General features: G+C 54.3%; 1 protein-coding gene across 1 annotated transcript in view; it reads right to left on the bottom strand.

Annotated features, from left to right (window-relative positions):
* Positions 1-97: 97 nt before the first annotated feature.
* The window catches only part of GMCL1 (germ cell-less 1, spermatogenesis associated), an 88,833-nt gene continuing 70,083 nt past the window's right edge, over positions 98-18,847 (bottom strand). The window contains exons 2-14 of the mRNA XM_035344992.1: positions 18,251-18,503; positions 15,199-15,295; positions 14,352-14,449; positions 13,762-13,874; positions 13,120-13,185; positions 12,875-12,959; positions 12,576-12,666; positions 12,096-12,236; positions 7,842-7,911; positions 3,553-3,628; positions 2,679-2,824; positions 2,421-2,508; positions 98-1,464 (exon numbers count right to left, since the gene is read on the bottom strand). Of these exons, the coding sequence (XP_035200883.1) occupies positions 1,336-1,464; positions 2,421-2,508; positions 2,679-2,824; positions 3,553-3,628; positions 7,842-7,911; positions 12,096-12,236; positions 12,576-12,666; positions 12,875-12,959; positions 13,120-13,185; positions 13,762-13,874; positions 14,352-14,449; positions 15,199-15,295; positions 18,251-18,503 (1,453 nt within the window). The 3' untranslated portion in view covers positions 98-1,335. The remainder of the gene's footprint in view (positions 1,465-2,420; positions 2,509-2,678; positions 2,825-3,552; positions 3,629-7,841; positions 7,912-12,095; positions 12,237-12,575; positions 12,667-12,874; positions 12,960-13,119; positions 13,186-13,761; positions 13,875-14,351; positions 14,450-15,198; positions 15,296-18,250; positions 18,504-18,847) is intronic.

Raw genomic sequence — 18,847 nt, 5'->3', positions numbered from 1 at the left:
GAGTAAGAGAACGCAAGATTAGATGGAGAGGCGCATCCACAGGCTGAGTCTAACAGAAGAATGCAATTCCTGGCACAAAAGGACAGACACCAGCGAGTCTTCCACTTCAAGTCATTTATTGACAAGTTGCCACCTTTCTCCATCTTGCCTAATGATTTCATCCTCGTTATAAAGTACAAATGGTTTTATACGTTAAAAAAATAGGCTACTAAAGAGGCAAAAATTCCCACCTTGAATCCAAAAATCCTGATGTTAAGAATTCAAAACTGTAATAGTCAAACAAAACCCAACACACACGAGAAACAAACACAGCGTACCTCTTGGGCTCGACTCGCTCATCAAACCAACTCAAAGTGAATCCCTTGTTCCCAGCTCTTACTTTGGATCCTGTGACCTTGCTTAACTGATGTGAAGTTTGTGTGAACACATGCTACTCAAAAGGCACTCAAAGGTCACAAGTTCCTGAGCAAAAATGGGATATATTCCCAATGTAACAGTTAAAACAAGTCCCAAAAAAAAAAAAAACAATGTTTAAGAATTGGTATTTGGTTTATGTGAGTACAGGAAGGATTCAGCAGAATCCTAGCTGAAAGCTGCTGCTGTGTAGCAGACCCACACGATGCTTACATTAGGTTATGTTCAGTAGGTGGAAAAAAAAAAAAATTCATTTTTGAGCAAATTAGCAAATTCACATGCTAAAAACCTGAAGAGAAAATTTTGCTGAAACATTAAAAAAGGCGGATAAACGAGAAAGAAAAGCATCTACATGAGATGCAGTAATGGCTTAAAAACCAAGCAGGTCTGAAAATCTGTCCAGTTAAATAACTAACACTGACGGGCATCAACTACAGGGATGTATTTGGCCCTCGTGGATAAGGAAAGGACCAGAAAAGCAAGCTGAATACGGAGCTGGTATTTACAAACCAGTTATTTAAAACCAAACCAAACCAAACCCAGCGCACTAAGCACACGTCCTACAGCGCGTGCTTACAATTGGACAGCTCCGTTAGCGACGCGTCACTCACACAAATTCCCTATTCCCAATTTGGCTCAGTTTTCACCCAGAAAAATGACAAGAGCGGAACGCCTCTCGAACGTGGAATGGCTGTCGTCTGAAGACGCGGAACGGAAACACAAAACGAGTGCAGGGTAACTAGTTTTGGCCTATATCACTTCTGATCTCTTCAGATATGCATAGAGTATACTAAGGCCGTGTCTCATTTGCTACAGTGTAAGGCCTTTTGTTGTCAAAGCTCCGTGCGTCAGCAGGGCATTTAAGGTATAAAGCAGGCATACGGAGCCGTACGAGCGCTGCTGCGTCCCGCTCAACAGGTCTCAGCTTTCCAAGTTTTCCAGCAGCGCCTCGCTGTCCGTCTTCTTCTCCGGCGACGTGTACAAAAAGTTACAGCAGATGTAGAGGGGGAAGATCAGGAGCCTGCTGTCCAGGTTCATTACCACCTGCTCCTGCAGAGCAAACACCAAGGGATGTTTGTACAGCGAGCGAAAGCTTCCCTCAGAAGGAAGTACAAAGAGCACACGAGCTGGATGCTAACAATCCTTCTATAAATTTTAATGACCGCGTGTAAAAAGATCAGAATATTTTAAAAAAATCAAGATAATCATTCCCCTCAGCAGATATTTTATAACGCTAACACTGATAAGATGTTCTCAAAATGGTTGTAAGCCTTTGTCCTTTGTCCCAGTGCTGCCATCCTTCCGCATCAGGCATAACGAAACCGCGCAGAGCGGCCGAGAAGACTTCCAGTAAGCTGGAGACACTTCTGCCACTCGCGGTTTCAGGCGATTTAACAAACCAGGCAATCCTTAAGGGCCCGTTCTGTAAAGCAAACTGGTTTGATGTTTGAATCCTTTTTGTTTTGCTCTAAGAATTGGCTCGGCGGGAGCAAAGTGAGTATATTTTCTTAAGAAAGCTACTCTCTGAGGTTTCTGTTTATTTTTTCTTGCACAGAATAATAAATACCACCCTTGAACAACACACGGACGTCCTTTTAACAGGCTTCAGCTTACAAGTCTCCTTAAATAAACTCCAGATTTGCCTCTAAATAAGCAGCAGTCTGATGCACCCATTATTCAGCAGGGTAATGGCACCGGTGCTGGAAGCCTGGGAAAGCGAGCGGCCACCCGAGCACGACACCAGCAGCAGGTAGTTTCAGCGGCACCATGGGAACTAATCTCATTATAGCAGCACTAATGAAATCCACAATATCCTTCTCTACTTACACTTCCTGCATTAGCTTGATCTTCCACTCCCTATAAAAGCAGCACTTTACATTCCACATCAGCGACAAAAAGAACAACAGCTCTCCAGGAGCACTCTTGACTTCTCAGCATTGTTTTTTTTTTTAATGCCTTGGACTCTGCAATTCAAGTTCAACAGCTCGAAAAATCCACAAACGTACCTGGTCCTTCTCTAGGGTTAGGATCTGATACCCTGTTGTTCTACTGCAAATTATTTTCCCACTGCTGTCAAAAGAGGCCAGACGTAACCTGAGAATACAACAATAGTTACGTCGCTTTGGTTCCCAAACTTTGTTTTCCCAAGGAGACAGAATAACCAACTTGATGGCAGCAAAATCAAACGCAAGCACAGATGGCAAGACCGGGTGGAGGCAACAGGTGTTAGCGCACACCACGGGGCCTGAAGTGTTGGCTGTTACCTGAAGGCTATGTTTCTCCGAGGCTGCAGGCTGACCGACCCGCTGCACGGCTGATTGAGCGTATTCCGCTTGAAAATGATGTAGCGGTTGGTGTACGTGACGAGGAGGTCGAAGCCGAAGTTGAAGCCAGTCCACCGCCAGCAGTACTGAAGGGCAGAAGCAGAGCACAGGGCAGGCTGAGCGCTTGCTACGAGCCTCGTGAACGGCCACCCGAAACATCAGGTGTCAGAGCGAGGACTCGGAGACGAGCTCAGCAGCAGCTGCCTTCCAGACGCGGAAAGCACGCTGCACACACGTATAAAACGCTTCTGTGTCCTCGACACCAGCACCACGGCTCGGCACAGCACGCAGCTGCGGGTCCCGTTCGCACCCAACGCGCTCCCTTGAGCGCGACACCCTCAGGTGCAGTGACTTCAGGCCTTTTCCCTACGAGGCCTTTTCCCCACGAGGCCTTTTCCCTAAAGGCGCGCACAAAGGAACGCACGGGGGTTCTGGCTGGGGCTTTTACACGTCGGCTCTAGAAAGCTTCCTTTTCCACGCCAACAAAGAGGCGTCAGCGAGCAGGGCTCTACTTTAGCCACGTGCGCTTTACGAGTCCCAGATGACAAGTCACGGCAACGTTCCCTCTCCTCGCACGCCGCCAGTTTCTCCAAACATGGGCTTGCTTGCAGCGCACCAGCACAATTAAAACACTAACTCCTTACTCATCTCACACACAACAAGCGTTTTCGGCCTTCTAGGAAGAACAAAGGCATTTCTTTCACCCCCGTTCCACCTTCTTGATGCAGGCTGACAATTCAGACCGACGTGTTTTGCAAATAGCTAACGTGTCTGAGCCATGCCAGCGATGCGCTAAGCCGCACGCCGTACTTACATCACCGTCCTTCGCAAGCTTTCTACCACACCTCATGCTGTTTCCTTCCAGTTCCTCTTTATTTATTTCTTGAGGCCTGCAAGAAAAACACAAACAAGTTCATCTTTAAGGCCAGCGGAACAGCTTTCTTTGTTACTTCAGCATGGGGAAGTTGAAGAGGCCCGAGTGTGAGGGCTGACCCCACAGCAGGGGCGTGCAGGTGACTTCTCGGGGTCCTCTCCCACCCGAGTTACCCCACGAACATCAAACTACCTCAAACCTGCATCACAGACCGGGTTGTTACCGCCCGCTTAGGCAGGGCTTTTGCCAAAGAACTGCTCCAGATGAGGACATTTTGTCGTTGCTCTCCACTCCCCCCTGAAATGCCCTTTCCAAAGGCATTTTTCAACGCCTTGCTAGGCGTACGCACAACCGAGCGCCGCTGTTGGGCAACAGCTGCGAGCTCGGCGCAGCAGCAGCACGATGCAGAAGTGCCCCGAGAGGCATCCCGACCGATTTCCCAAGTGGCTGGTTATGCAACTCGACTAAAAAAAGTTGTCCCTCGGTGCTCGCAGCGCGCTGCAAGCCTCTCGATTCCGTCCTCCCGTACAAACGGGGACTCATCTCGCCCAGCAGCTTCCCGCTGGTGCTCCAACGCCTTTCCTAGCCCCGCAGATCCGACCCAAGGAAAATCAGTCGCGGTTTTCCGGGGGTACGGTACTCGGGGAACGTGAAACACGGTTGGGTGGCTCACCAAATAGACAGCGGCTGCCAGAAAGGCCTGCACTCAGGCTGGTGAAACGCGCCCGAAGTGAGGGCATAAATCCCGACGAGAGGCAACCCCCACACGTTGTAACCCCCCCCCCCCGGTGTCACACAACGTGCCGTCAGCTGCACTTGTCTTCCTACGGGGCGTACACCACAAGAATTCGTGGCCGTAGCTTTTATGAACAAACTTTACCTGTTTCTGTAAAACCTAACCCGGGAAGATCAAGTATTTTAGGAACAAGTTAAGCAAATGAGCCAGTCGTGTCAGCCAAATTCACCCGAGCGCCTCCTGCGTGCTTTTTCCACGTCGTCTGGCTGAACTGGTTACGTAGCTGACCTGAATCCAGCCCCGACGATAAAAGATTTCCTTCTGTTTCATTACTGACAGATTTCAAAAACACTCGCACACAATGTTCAGACAGACATTAGTATTCTCCCCCCCCCCCCCCAGATCCTCAAGCAGCCTCGGAAGATGCAAAGCTTCCAGCTTTAACCACTTCCCCTGGCCTACCGCACGCTTAGCGAGCGGCCAGGTTATTCTGTTTCATTCTTAAACGCTGCCAAAAGCCCAGGGGAGTAGCAACGATCCCAGTTGCGGGCCTGAGATGTCCCTCACAGCTGTCCCGGAACAAAGGTTAAGTTAAAAAAAAAAAACGTGATCCACTCGGGCACAAGGAGGAAACCTCGAGCGGGCACATTTCAAAGGCACAAACTCCAGGGTGATACTCCAGAATTTGAGAATTCTGGAAAAGAGTCAACAATTAACGCTTAGTCCTTCAGAATGCAACCTACCGAAGCAAAGAGGAACGTCTTTTCCTCCCCGTTATCAAGAGCAAGCCCCAGCACGGATTTCAAAGCCCCCTGACCTCGCTGTAGCGGCAGCCTCCGAAGCAGCAGGTGGAATTACGCGGTGAGGTACCAAAACGGGGCCTCGCTCCGGCTCAGCGGGAGCCGGACCTCACGTTTTGTCCGGGTTACCAAGTTTTCCTCCTCACCTCGATGGGAAAAAACACGCCTGAGGCGGGCGGGAGCTGGGGGAGGAAGGGGAGCAGCGCTGGGTCAAAGCGGGGCCTTACGGAACCTTCACTGTCCTCTAGCTCCGGGTGGGATAAACGCCCCGACTATTTGCTTTGACGCAAGGAACACGAGACACCAGACACGCGTCTTTGCCCTCTGAGACGAGTTTTCCCCCACGGGCACCTCACCAGAGCTGTCAGCACGGCTCGCCAGCAGCACAGAGAAGCGGTCGCAGGAGCTCGGGCGAGACTCGGCCTCGGCAGACAGCGCGCAGTCGCGGGGAGCGCTCTGCAGGCACACGTCTCCCTGCCACAGGGCTCCGGAGGGCAGCGTGGTCCAAGACAATCGGCCGTGACTGGCTACGAAACCAACAGCAACCTGGACGCCACCCCAAACCAGCGAGCTGCTCGGAAGCTGAGGTGCACCGAGACGAAACGCTGCGCCTCCCGCCAGCGGGGACCTCGGCGCTGAGCGCCAGAAGGAAAGACTCGGGTGGAAAGGTGCCCGCCCCGGGAGCGCAGCTTTCTCTCCCGGAGATTTGCAGTTTTAGCCATTACAAGCTGCAAAAGAGAAAAGCAGACAAACGAGAAAGCCCTGGCAAAACACCCCGCGCGTTCCGAGAGTCACCCAGATCGCCAGCGCCGCGGCCGAGCGCGGAAGCTCCTCGCTTTGAGCCGCCGGGATCCCCGTCAGCTGCACTTCAGCTCGTGCAAGATCTGCCTTCTCAGCGGCGCGTACCGACGGCCGGCAATCCCCACGGTCACGCTGCCAGCAGCAGAAAGCAGCACGCACAACCTCATCTTGTGGCGGGCGTTTGGCGGCGGTCAGCGCTCAGCCTCGCGTTACCTGAGGTCCCTTATATTGCACGTCAGGGTTTCATGACGTGTTTCCATTTCCTTTCCATCTCCTTCATGAAACGTGTTTCATGAGGCCGGGTTTCACGAGGTGTGTCCGTTTCTTGGCAAGCTGTGGATGTATCCAACAGCAAAAGGCTTCCCGAGACAACAGGCGTATCGGAACTCAGCTACGACCCCCCCTGCCTTCAAGTGCAGGAGCTGAAGAGCCTCACGGCCACGGCCCGCACCGCTTCCTGAAGCTGTTGCCCAAGAACCAATTCTTCAAGATCTTGGCCAAACGACCCCAGCCGGAGTTGTGGGGAGTTGTTACCCCGCTACGTGATTACACGGAACAGAGCTTACGGAAATTCCTCCTGTACAATACACAATTAAGCCACGGGGCTAAAGGGCGAAGGGCCTCAGACCGAAGGCATTTAGGAACAGGGCTGCTGGGGGCTCTGCAGGGAGCCAGGCCGGACCTCCAGCTGCAAAACTCTTCGCAGCTCACAGCCAAACGCATCCAGGCAGCGCCCGCCCTTCGCTTCTGCCACTCCCCCGTCCTCCTGCGTGCAGCTCTGCCAGGCAGCACCGCCACAGACTGCACGGCCTTCGGTTCGCTTCAGGGCTCTGACGCTCTTCAGACTGCGATTAATAAATTAAGCCCAGCTCCGCAATCACGCGTGCTCATCTGAACGGCAACCGCCGGGCTAACAAAATGGCTCGGGGAACACCAACGAGGCCGTTTCTGGGTGTGTGAGAGGCAGTGACACACGTATCGCAGCCTGACCTGACTTCTGTCCTCCACAAAGCGCGCTGAAACCGAGGTGAGAAGACAAGAGGCAGGAGCAAGTGCCCTGCTGCATTTCGCCACCGTTTCGATCTTTGGAAGAGAGCGAGGAACCTGCTCCACGGGGCAAAAAGCAAGCGGAAGGGGAAGAAACGGCTCACGATCCCCCAGAGGGGCGTAACGCAGGCGAAGTCAGCGCGCCTCGCTGCCCAAATCCCACGGGGTCGGGGAGTTACAACGAAACACGGCCACGCGCAGACCTTCGGAGGGCACAGAAGCGCCGCGTGCGCGCCGCTGGCACGTCGTGGAGCTTCCTCGACAGCTGTTGCACCTCGAGGCGCCGGCAGCGGGGAGAGCGAGCGGCCGGACGCCGGAGGGGGAAGGCTGTGAAACGAGAGGGGAACGAGGCGAGCGGGCGGCGAGGCGCCGAGCCCGCGCTCACTGCGCGGCAGAGGCAGGAGCAGAGGTGAGCGTGCAGCCACCCCCCGCACAAACACGAGGTGACAAGCGGCCTTCTGCGCCGAGACGGCCGCTCGCCCCGCGCCACAGCCGCTGGTACGCCTCGCCCGGGGAGCAGAAGAGGAAAGGTGGCTTCTGCACCTGCAGGACCTTTCCTAAAATCACCCTTAAAGCGTAAACTAGACAAGCGTAAACCAACAAAGGAAAAAATAGAGGAAAAAAAGCATCAGCATTTACCTCTAGAGGTGTAATTTACTGCGTAAAGGCCAGGGGTCCGCCGGCCCGAGGAACAGATGGCTCCACAGTGAACAGTTTAAAACCAAAACATCCTTCCCCCCACCCCTCGGTAACGTCAACTCCAACCGCTGAGCACGGCAGAGTTTACACGAGAGGAAGGTTTCCGATTTAAGAAAGAAAGAAAGGAAAGCCTGGAATATACCTACCCAATATCATTGTCTTGTTCTGCTCTGAGCATGGCAAACCACTGCTGTTTGTAAACAGAGGACAGCCATTCTAAAATTAAAAAAACATAAATGAGCTTGGTGGTGTCTTCGGAGCCGGGAGGGGGGGGGGGGGATGTTCACAAACATTTGAAATAGAAACGAGGTTACATTGAACTAATTAAGCTTACGCTCGCTAACTGAGCGGCCTGAGCTAACCCACCAGCGGGAGGGGACGCGTGGCGTTGGCCTCCAGGCAGCAGGGGTACGATCCAGCAGCTACCACCGAGCGGCTCAGCACGGCGCTTGTCTTACCGAGCGCTGGTGACTGCCGGGGAGGAGGCAAGCGGATAGATTTGCTCGGCACGCGAGGTTCTGGCGAGCAGAGGAGCTCGTTAACAAGCCCCGGTTGTCGGGGGTGGAAGGGACCTCGAGAGATCAGCGGGTGCTGCTTCCCCTGAGGCGCCGCCACAGCTCTGCGCCATCTGAGCGAGAGGAAAAGCGAAGAAAAGGGAAAGGAAGCAGCGACTCTTCCCAGACAGCGTGAAAAAGCTGCCAGGAATAAACCTGAATCGGGGCTTTGAGTGCACGGGGAAGGTTTTATCAGCTCAACAACTGCAGCCAAGAGATAAAGCAAAACACAAATGAACAGCTACACAAAAAGGGACCACAGGCACCCAAAAGCACGGTGTGTAAGTTCTTAGTCGAGATAACAAAAGGGGCGGGTACGCAAGGTCACGGACGAGAACAGACTGCAGAGGAAGGACTGCGATGAAAGGAACAGCGAGAGCCACCAGGAGCTTGGTACGAAGCACGTAGCTGATGAGGATGATAAAAGGGGGAAGTGAGATCGCTGCTGAGCTCTCCTTACATGTTCCCAACGAAGTTTTAAGCCAGCCCTCGCCCCGCTAGCTTAAAAAGCCGAGATTTGGGATCAAAAAGTACAACAGAAGGTGTAAAAATGGCTTAAGGAGAACTTCCCAGTGAAGGGACAGAATGAGCGAGCTCAAAGGGAGACAAAACGCGGGAGGCAGGGCAGTTTCCTTCTGTTCTTTAACACACGCACACGCACTGCCCCCGTTTTCCCACTTCATGTTTCGTCTGCAGCTCATCTGCGAGCTCGTAAACACGAGGAGGGAAAGCAGCGCTCAGGAAACGCTCAGACGTGACCAGGTGGAACGGGAGGAGGAAGGTGTCGCTCGGCAGACCCCCGACGGATCGGCTCTTACGTCCCCTCCACGCAAACAAGAACGGACCCCGCTGGGAGCCCGCCGTACGGTACTGCGGCCCCTGCTGCAGCTCCCACGCGCGTGCAGAGCGCAAAGCAGGAGCTGCCCCGTTTCTCTCCACTGCTCACCACGCCGTTTTGTTCTTTCCCTTCCCGAGAACACTGGCCTGGAATAATCTAGGAGGCTCCCACGTCACAACGCGCCGCAGCCAGCAGCTTACAGCACAACCACCCCCGCGCTGCCCGCCAGCTCTCTGCTCCAGAGGGCACCGCCAAGACTTATCCGAGCCTCTTTTTTAACCGATGAGCAGAAGTTCCTCGTCTCGCTACAGGTCTGGGCTGCAAGGAGAGAGATCAACGCATCGCGAGGGCTCGCGAGCACCGAGCCCAGCAGCACGGCTTCACGGCGCCCGCAGAGAGCTCCAGGCTTTGTCGTCCTGCCCTCCCGTGCTCCCAGCTCCCTTGGAATTCAGGCTTTTTTTTTGTTGGGTCCTTAAATTAATAATCAGAGGTAGAGCAAACACCGGATACCGCACTAACCACACGCTCAGCTGCCTTTCCCTCCGGGCGACTGCCAAGCGTCCGAGCCCCTGCTGCAGCGCTTATCACAGCTCAGCCCTGAAAGCGTAAACATTTTGTTCTTCCCTGCGACCAAGCGAAAATTGCTCCCTGCTTTTCATTAGGCACAGGCAATCGGCTTCGCGACTGCAATTAAAGCGGTAACGATTTAGGGATCGCTCTTGCTTCGACGTGCACGGGAAGCTGGCTGCTGGTTTTGCGTGGGGACGGTTACTGATCCCCAGAAGAACGTTAAGGAGAGGCTGAGCACTGCCATTCTGGGACACGCTAACAGCAACACGAAGAGAAGGGATTCCAGCAGCACATTTCTGGTTGTTTTTGGTTTTTTTCCTGGTTTTCCTTCTTACTCACAAGCCGGCAGAGCCACGCGAGTGGTCGGCAATTCTGCCGTGTCATCAGTAAAGCAGGCGAGGCTTTACAGGGTCGTCGCCCAACGCTGCTTTATTTTTTGTTGCAGAACCAAGATGTTTTGGCACCTGCCTTCCAACCTCGGCCAACATCAACCTGAAGAGCACTCAGCAGGGGGATCCTACTTGCTTCCCAAGTCACTTAGGCGTATCAAACGTCCCGCAGCAGAAGAACAGATCTGTTCTTCGGGTATTTTTGTGTGTAACGCAGAATGTCATCGGTTGCTGCCCCAGCACTGCCCCACCTGCTGGGCAGAAGCGACCAAAGCGTCCCCAGCCCGGCCCCCGGCTCACCGCAGCCCTCTGAAGTGCGCTGCCTCCCCCTGCTGGCCCCAGGACACCTTTTCAGAGGCGTTTGGAGCACGGAGTCGCTCCGTATTTTACTCGGTCAGGTTTCGGGTAAGAGACAAGGCTCTTCCCCACCTCTTACGGGATTAATCCGAGCCAGAACTGGGAGCAGGGAAAGCCAGAGCCTGCAGGCAGCAGCAGATGTCCACATCCACTCCATCGGAGGCTGCCTCCTGAGGGAAGACTGCCAGCAACCGAACCGTCACTGCTGGCAGAAGACAGGGCACAGCGGCACGCGGGAGGCAAACCAGGCAAAGGGACGCTCGCTGCGTCAGCTCCGTGACGAGGAAAGGGTCAAATCGTTTGCGAAGGGTCAAACCCTTTTTGATGAGGCCAGCGGGCTTCACGACAAACACCCCGCCGAGCCCGGTTTGGCACCGAGGTATCGCGGTGCTGCCATCTGTGGAGGCACGAAGGAGGGAGCCAGCCCGAGATGAAATCCTTGCAATTCTACAGCGTAACTGAAAGGCGGGTTAAATATTTACGGGTGGCAAAAGCCCAGGGCTACAAGCACGGGCAGAAAGAACGCGGATGTCGGGAAGGTACAAATAACCAAGAGTGATAAACAGCTCAGTGAAGCGGCCTTAATTGATGCCTGGCACCTGCACCTCCAGACACACCGAGGTGCAGGTGAACGGACAGGCAGAGCGGGGGCAGACACCAAAAAATCAAAGTTGTGTCAAAGAAAGAGGGAAAATAAACCTGTCCGGGAGTTCAGATGCAGAATTTAAGGCTAGGAATCAACTGTAAGAGACCAGAACAAGGATACCAGGAGGCAAATTCCAAGGCAGAGCATCTGAAGGCCACTGCTACAGGGAGCACGTTAAACTGAGGAGAAAAAAGAGAAGTGGGGAGGGCGCAGCTGCTTCACAGGATGAAAGACAGCGGGAGGGTATTTCCGAGTGAGACCCCAGCCTGGCAACTCGTTTCCAGCCTTATTCGCCCGCCAGCAGCCAGGTCTGTGCAGCCTCCAAGAGCAAAACCTGCCTGTGAGCTCAGACTGCAGCAGCAAGGCGAGAGGGGGGCCTTTCGTTGTTCGGTATTTCTTGATGACGTTATCGGCAGGAAGCGACAGCAACACTGACACGGAATTCCACAGGCTTCCAAAAGCACCGGCATCGAGAAACAGGATTTAACTTAGGCCAGGCAAAGCGCAAAAAGGAAAATCCAAGAGCAGAGGAGTTGGCTGTCCTAGCTCCTTTAAAAGTAGCCTGAATTATCTGCTGGCGAGTAGCATTGGCCTTTTGAGATGGGAGAAGCTTGCAGTGTCCTGAGTTTTTGTTTTCATCGCCAGGAATTATTCCAAAACCTATTAAAAACTGCCCAACTCGTTTTAGAAAGACACTGGCTAGAAAACAACCGAGCCACAGCGAGTTTTGCTCTCTTAAAAGGATTTTTCTTTCCACATCTGGGTCTCTGGAGCCACTTAAAGCCTGGTAATGCACCAAGTATTGATTACAGCACATCCTGATAACCTGACAGCCCGGCAGAACACTTACCACACCTACGTACGCGCCTATTAAGACTCTGATGCATGTAAATATTCAGCTTCTGCTGAGTCTGCAGCCACAGTTTAGGCTTTGAAGACCAACCGGGAAGCGCTGAGGCGAGGCAGCGCACCCGGATCTCCCCGGTTACTCCGGGGGAAGGCAGACGAGAAGCGCAGGGAACTCGACCGGCTGGGTGCTCGCTCACCTGAGGGTATGAGGGAGTCTCTCTCGATAATTCGCGCCGATGCCAGGTCGCTGATGATGTACTGCAGCCTCAGGTGTGTGAACACCGACAGGAACGCGTTCCCCTGCTCCGATTCCAGGAATGCAATGTCATCCTCAAAATCTGCAAGGCAGCAGACCCGGGTCACAACTTAAGGACTTTCCAGGTCCTATTTCCGTCTGAGTTTTAATTTATCGACCTGGGAAAGTTACAAGGAGGAGCTGGGGGTGCCCTGGAGGTGCTCAAGGCCAGGCTGGATGGGGCTGGAGGCAGGGGTCGGACAGGATGATCTTTAAGCTCCCTCCCAACCCAAAGCACCCCACGATTTTTGGCCTGCTGGCAGAGAAAAGCCTTCCCAGAGCAAACGGGAAAGGCTGGAGACGGAGGCGGGCCGTCACATTTTATTTCTAACCCACATCTGCAGCAGCCCGAGGCCCCGTCAGCCAATCCACCCGTCCTCACCCTTCCTGCGCTTGGCAAACCAGGCATCAGCTTCGGACAAGAGCTGCTTCAGAGACCCGTTCCAAGAAGGCACTAGCTGAAGGAACATCCACTAGGTGAAACAGACAAACTCAGTAAGCCCACCGGAGAAGAAGCCACGCACTCGTTACCAAAGTGACATCGTCACGGCGCGGCCGTTCCTACGACAGTTTCTGATGCCCCATTTTCCCTGCAGTAAATACCAAAAGGGCTGAAACTGGCCGCTTCGTGAAGCGGCCGCTGCAGGAGCGCATCAACGCCCCAGGCCCCTCGCCGAGTACCTTTTTGAGGGCAGTGTACACGTCCATTTCCACTTGCATTACAAATAGGTTAGAGGAGCTGATCAGCTGCTTCATGAGGCTTATGCTGAAAAAACAAAGAAACACAAGTTCTGTCAGACAGCACAGGGACAAGAAGAGTTAGGTAACAAGCATCAATAGCCTGGGAGGTTATGTGCAGTAAGGTTCACGCTTCGGGAAAAAAAAACGTGTACTTTATCACTGGAAGTTAACTGAAGCCTGAATACCTGAGTTCTTTGAAGAGCTCAACACTCTGGTGAGTCATCAGGTTATTCAAGAGCCATTCAAGGCACCTAGATTAAAAGCAAGGAATGAGTACCTTCGTTTTTTTCCTACACACGCCAACATTTCTGCAACGGTTGCTCGGGCTCCCCGAGATCACGGCACTGGATCAGTTCCCCCCCGGGGTACAGCAAAAGCTAAACTCCAAACTCAAAAACTGCCACAGAAAGCTCCGATTCAGGGCAGAAGGAAGCAGAAGCCCCAACCTCAGCACTCCGCTCCCAACCACGGATTTATCCCTCCCAATTAAGATCAAGCGAACCTCCCGTTTTTAATACCGGAGCGGCTTCGCTCGGAAACGCTCCGTAATCACAAATGCTATTTTCTTGCTACACTGGAGATAAAACAGATCGTCTTTCCTAACACACTCTGGTAAGCAAAGCTTTTACAGCACAGGGGAATCGATCTACTACAACCCACGTTAATTTTAAGGCAGGTGATCGTAGGAGAAACTGGAAAACTAAACAGGGTGAGCGGAGCTCGATTTAGACGGCTTTAAAGGAAATCAGAGCTGACATTTTCCTGGTTGTGACTTCACGCTTCTCATTAGCGGCGCACAAAGCAGCTGGGAGAAAGCAACTTCGTACTTTTTCTTCACGGAGTCTAACCCGTAGGTCCCCGCTGAATTATAATAACCACACACAGTTTTTGCATTAATGGTTTCCTTCATCGTTTCACCGCATTGCTGGATTAAGCCATCCTGCGGAGACAGAAAAAAAAAAAATAACCACAAATATTCGAGGTGTAATTTTCCAAACAGGAAGCGCGAGAGATTACGCAGTACAAGTCTTCATGCCCGAGCTACTGCCCGAGTCACACGCCCCACAGTGACCTGCGCTGCGTTATCTAGATGATGCCCCAGAAAAATAGCTTAAGTTTTTCTCGAGGCTGTCTCACTTGGAAGAACAGCTTGATGAATACCCCCAGGGCAGAACAAACGAGCTGGGAAAGCCTCCTTTAATCTACCTCCAGACAGGATCCCCAAAATCGCACTTAATATTCCAACCCAGTCTCAGCCGCAGCGCTTTGAAACAAAACCAGTGCCCTGTGCTGGGCTTTCTTTTCCACTTATCACACGAGGATTATTCGTTTATCTGGCTGAAACGGAACGTGTGCGCGCGTTACGGGCTGTTTGTCTGAGCGGGGAGCACACAAACGCCGCGCCTTCGATACTTACAAGCTGCAGCATGCAGGCCGCTGCTAGAAGTGCAACTACTCGACTGGGTTTTATCAGCACGTCGTCTCTGTACAGCGAGCCGAAAGCCACCTGGAGAGCTGAAAGAAAGCCCAGCTGTCAAACAAAGGCAGGCCGTTGAACCCGGGGAGCTGAAAGAAGCCTGAAATACGAGCACGGCACTCGAGTGCACGCTCTCTACAACCACTTATCTGCTCTTTAGCTAAAAAGCTAATATTTACCAGCCAAGCGCACACGGCAAACACAAAACACGCCGTTAACTGGTGAAATACGGCCCATTTCGCTATCTCAACAGCATTATCCATCCCAAAATAGCCACCACGTCACGGAGCAATGCGGAGAGCAATAAAAGCAGGTAAGAACCTAAACCTCGCGATCCCTCCGTGCAATCCATCGGCAGCGTTACGCAGAGGTGTTCCTATCACGTTGAACATTTCTCCGCAGCCCTGATAAAACTGCTGCTTCACCCCACGGGAAGCGCGGGAAAACGTTTGGGCGCTCGCCTCTGCCCCCTGCCAGCACTCCGCTCGAGAGCTTTTCAAGAGCTGGCGGACGAGGAGGCGACGTGCTCCGCCGCCGGGGTTCCCACAAGTCACGCACGCTGTTCTCGAGAGCTCCCTGCTGCCCAGACGCCGAGGTGAGCTCCTCAGCCACAGGCAGCGACGTGAGCTCAGCCCTACCGGTGACCCGAATTCACCCCAAAACCCAACGAGCACCGGCCTCCCTCAGGTTCCTGATGGTTTGACATTTATGCGGGTTTGTTTTCATTCTGTGTGTCAGATTCGAGCTTTGTGCTACCCTCGGGTGAAGATAAAAGGCTCCCCCTTACCTTCCACATCAATGTTCTGGTCAGGAATCTCCAGCTCTATGACGTTCATGCTGGATTCTCTCCAGGATCCGCTGAACATACTGGAGAAGTAGCCCGACTACACGAGGGACGAGAGACAAAGACCTCGGGTAAGAGGTTCCGTTCGAATGAAAACGCCCACAGCAGCCCCGGATCCCAAACCGCTCGTGCTTCCCTCTACGCCGAACAAAAGGCACCGGGGGAACATTTCACAAGCTGAAACGTTCCGGCGTACTGGAGAAAAGGGCCACGCGCGATTGCTTTACTTCGGGAAGTGAAAAGGCATCCGGGAAAATTGGACCGCACGGCTACGATCAAAGCAAAGAGCTTCAGAGGGCCAGAAAAGCCACACAAGCATTTCTCCTACAGACCACAGCGCCGATGGGGGCATAATTAGTCCAAGAACCAAGTCCTCAACGTGGGCAACAAAATCCTGCAGGCCTCAGGGAACGCCAGTTTGGGTATTAAAGCCCAAAAAAAAAAAGCATGCAAGACGTACAAATGAACGTACAAGGCCGTAGCCTCATACCAAGGACACAGACACACACACCACTTATGGAGATATACCTTTATGACAAAGCGCAAGGCATAAAAAACTAGAATTTGACTGGTTTCCATCCAAATGGAGTGAAATACACTGCTCTACTAGGGTTCATGACTGGCCTTCTCAGCGGCAGATGCGCGCATCCTGAGATGCTATCGCTCCCTGAAGTTTACCTGAGAGATCAAAAAGATAAAGTCTATTTGTACCGTGCCGCATCCCCTGACCTCGGGACTCAGCGCTTCGGCCCGGGGCAGCAGACAACACCCGATTTTCACCTGAAGGTGGAAATATTCCTACCCCTCCAGCGCGCCCCGCGGCACCACGTTCACATCCAGTCCGCCCTCGCTGCGCCACGCAGCTCCTCGCTTTGGGGTTATTCTTTTAGCAAAGAGCGTAAGGAAAAGGCAACCCTCGATCCTTAGCTGTCAGCCCGGAACTTCAGACACCGGGGAGTGAGGTGCTCGGACACACACAGCCGGCTCGACCGGGCGGGCGAGGAGGCAGCTTCGTTAAGAGTCATTTCCAGAGGTGTTTCCGACCTCCCAAGCTATTTTGCAGGGCCGGAGCGTTGCACTGGGTCTGGCTGGGATGTGAACTCCCCCCGCAGCAGCCCACGCAGTGCTGCGCTCTGCGCTTGGAGCTGGAACAGCAGCGGTACCACGGCTGTGGTGTGGCTGCTGCTGAGCGGTGCTGGCACAGCATCAGGACTCTCTCTGACCCTCCCAGGGGGTGGGCAAAGAAGTGAGAAGGAAACATCAGCAGGGCAGCTGACCTAACCCAACCAGAGGGATATTCCATGCCATGTGGGGTCACACTCGGCAATAAAAGGTGGAAAAAGGAAGAAGAGGGGAGGGGTGGGCTCTTGCTGGGAAACACCGGCTCCGTGCGGTGAGGCCCTGCTTCAAGGACGTGGTCAAGCATCGCCCATTGGTGGGAAGCAGAGAGGAATTGCTTTCCTCTGCACTTCCACATCGCCTTTACTTGGTTTGTGTTGTTATTCCCTTTCCCCCTCCCTCTTCCCCTTTCCCTTTATTCCCTTGAGTTGAACTGTTTAATTAATAATTTCATTGATAATATCTTTCCTCTTTAATTAAACCATCCTTATCTCAACCCGTGAGTTGTTCTTCCCTTTACCTCTTCCCCTCCTCAACTGAGGAAGGGGAGTGAGAGAGCGGTGGTGGCGTTCAGCTGCCTGGCACGGCGTCCCTCCCAAGACAAAGCCAACTTAAAGAGCGCTAACGTGGCCACAGAACCCCTCCTCGCGGGAGCCTCACGTGCGGGAGGCCTCTGCAGAACAACGCCGCCGTTTTCCAAGCCTGGTAAAAGCCCCCGGGGACGCGATCTGAACCAGGCAGAACCAGGACGGCAATTAAAACCACCCGTAATTAGCAAAGGGCTAACCAGCGGCGTGCCTCTCCCGCTTGAGTCTGGCTGCTCAGCCCGCCCACACCCTCCCTTCGGTAGCTGCAGATCAAAAGGGAGCTGGCAATCGAGGCTGTGGCCGCCCCGACAAAGCACGCCCCGTGTTCCATCCAGAGCTCGGGGCTCTCCTCCCTCGTCCGTGCTCTTTAAACCCCCCCCTGACAGGTCCAAAACCAAAGGCGTTGTCCCGCAGGAGCGCAGTGGAACTTCCCCGCCTCGGCTGATGTAAAGATTTGCCGTGCCCGCACCGCGTGTGGTTAAGGCAACCGAAAAAAAGAAGCCAGAATTCCCTCCTGCTGTCGTCTGCGAGGCCGGGAAAGCTGCAGCCAGCCCAAGCGTCCCTCGCGGACACCTCCTCGCGTCCCCGCGCTGCGTTTGGCTGCAGCTAGCAGCCAGGCACACAGGTTTTCCGGAGCTTTTTCTCTTCCGGCTTCAAATAAACTCCTCCCGAGGTCAGACTCCTGCTTTAAAGTCCGTGCCGCAGCCGGGGTGGAGGCTTCCAGACAAAAGCCAAGCTTTGGCCCCGCTCCTGGCCCCGAAAAAGCAAGCGAAGGGAAGCGCCGGGCGGGGAAAAAGGACGCAGAGCTCCACGGGTCGCTCGAGGGCAGCTCGGGAGCCGCGGCTGCGGGTCGCGCCCCGAGGGACGCGGAATCGAGGGGGGTTGCGGGGGGGGGGCTCCACGAACAAACCCCTCCTGGAGGCGCCCTCGCGGGAGAGCCCCAGCCGCTGGTTTAACGGGCGAGAAGGGGTTCTCGGGCCGTCGGGAGGCGCCTGCCGGCAGTTTGCACGCAGGACAGGCCGAGGTGAAAGCAAACGGGTTAAAAAACGAACAGCAGAAGGGAGCTGAGGAAGCTGCTCGGGGACACGGAGCCGCAGCTCCCCGGGGTCGTTTCCCAAAGCCCACCAAAACGTCGGTCGCGCCCACCGCGGGGTGGGAAACACGGGGAAGCAGAAGAAGGGGAGGGAAACCTCCGCCCGTGCGCGCTGCGGGGTTATTTCGGGGGTTATCTGGGCGTTCCTTCATCAGCTCCCGTTGCTGTAGCTCGCGGCGGGGGGCAGGCGGCTCACCTGACACAAATAGATCTTGTGCAAGTTCCACTCCTCCCCCAGCGCGCAGATCTTGATGTCGCTGTTCTCGCCGTTCAGGAACAGCGTCTGGTAGATGTACTTGGAGGTGCTCTTCAGCTTCTTCCTGTTCGGGAAAAGCAAACAGGGGAGGGCTCCCTGCAAACTTTCCGTTGCGCGACAACGCCACGCGGAGCGCTTCACGGCTTGGGCTTCTTTTCCTCCCCAAAAAGCTTGACCCCAGCCCGGTTTGCTCCTGCCCCCAAGTGCTCCCAACCCCCCCACGCCCCCAGCCCTTCTCCCTACCCCCCTCCCCCTTTTTGCACGACCTCCCCGCAGCCTCGCTGCGTCCCCACGCGCCCCACGGCCGCGTCCCCGCAGCCCCAAACCCTGCACCAGCCCCTGCGCCCCCGACCTCCAGGCCCTGCCGCAGAAAAGCCCAGAAAAAATAACTTTAAAAGGCCCCCAGAAGCCCCCTTCCCCCTTAAAAAGCCCCACAGCACCCCCCAAGGGCCCCAGGCTCCTCCCAGATGCCCTGAGCCCCCCCCAAAAGCCCCAGAAGCTCCCTTTAAAAGGCTTGAGTCCCCCCCAACCCCCCCC

This window comes from Oxyura jamaicensis, chromosome 22, assembly GCF_011077185.1.
Source record: "Oxyura jamaicensis isolate SHBP4307 breed ruddy duck chromosome 22, BPBGC_Ojam_1.0, whole genome shotgun sequence".
In the NCBI taxonomy this organism is placed as follows: Eukaryota; Metazoa; Chordata; class Aves; order Anseriformes; family Anatidae; genus Oxyura; species Oxyura jamaicensis.
The sequence above is the reverse complement of the archived record's forward strand: the minus strand, read 5'-3'. Positions and strand labels throughout refer to the sequence as shown.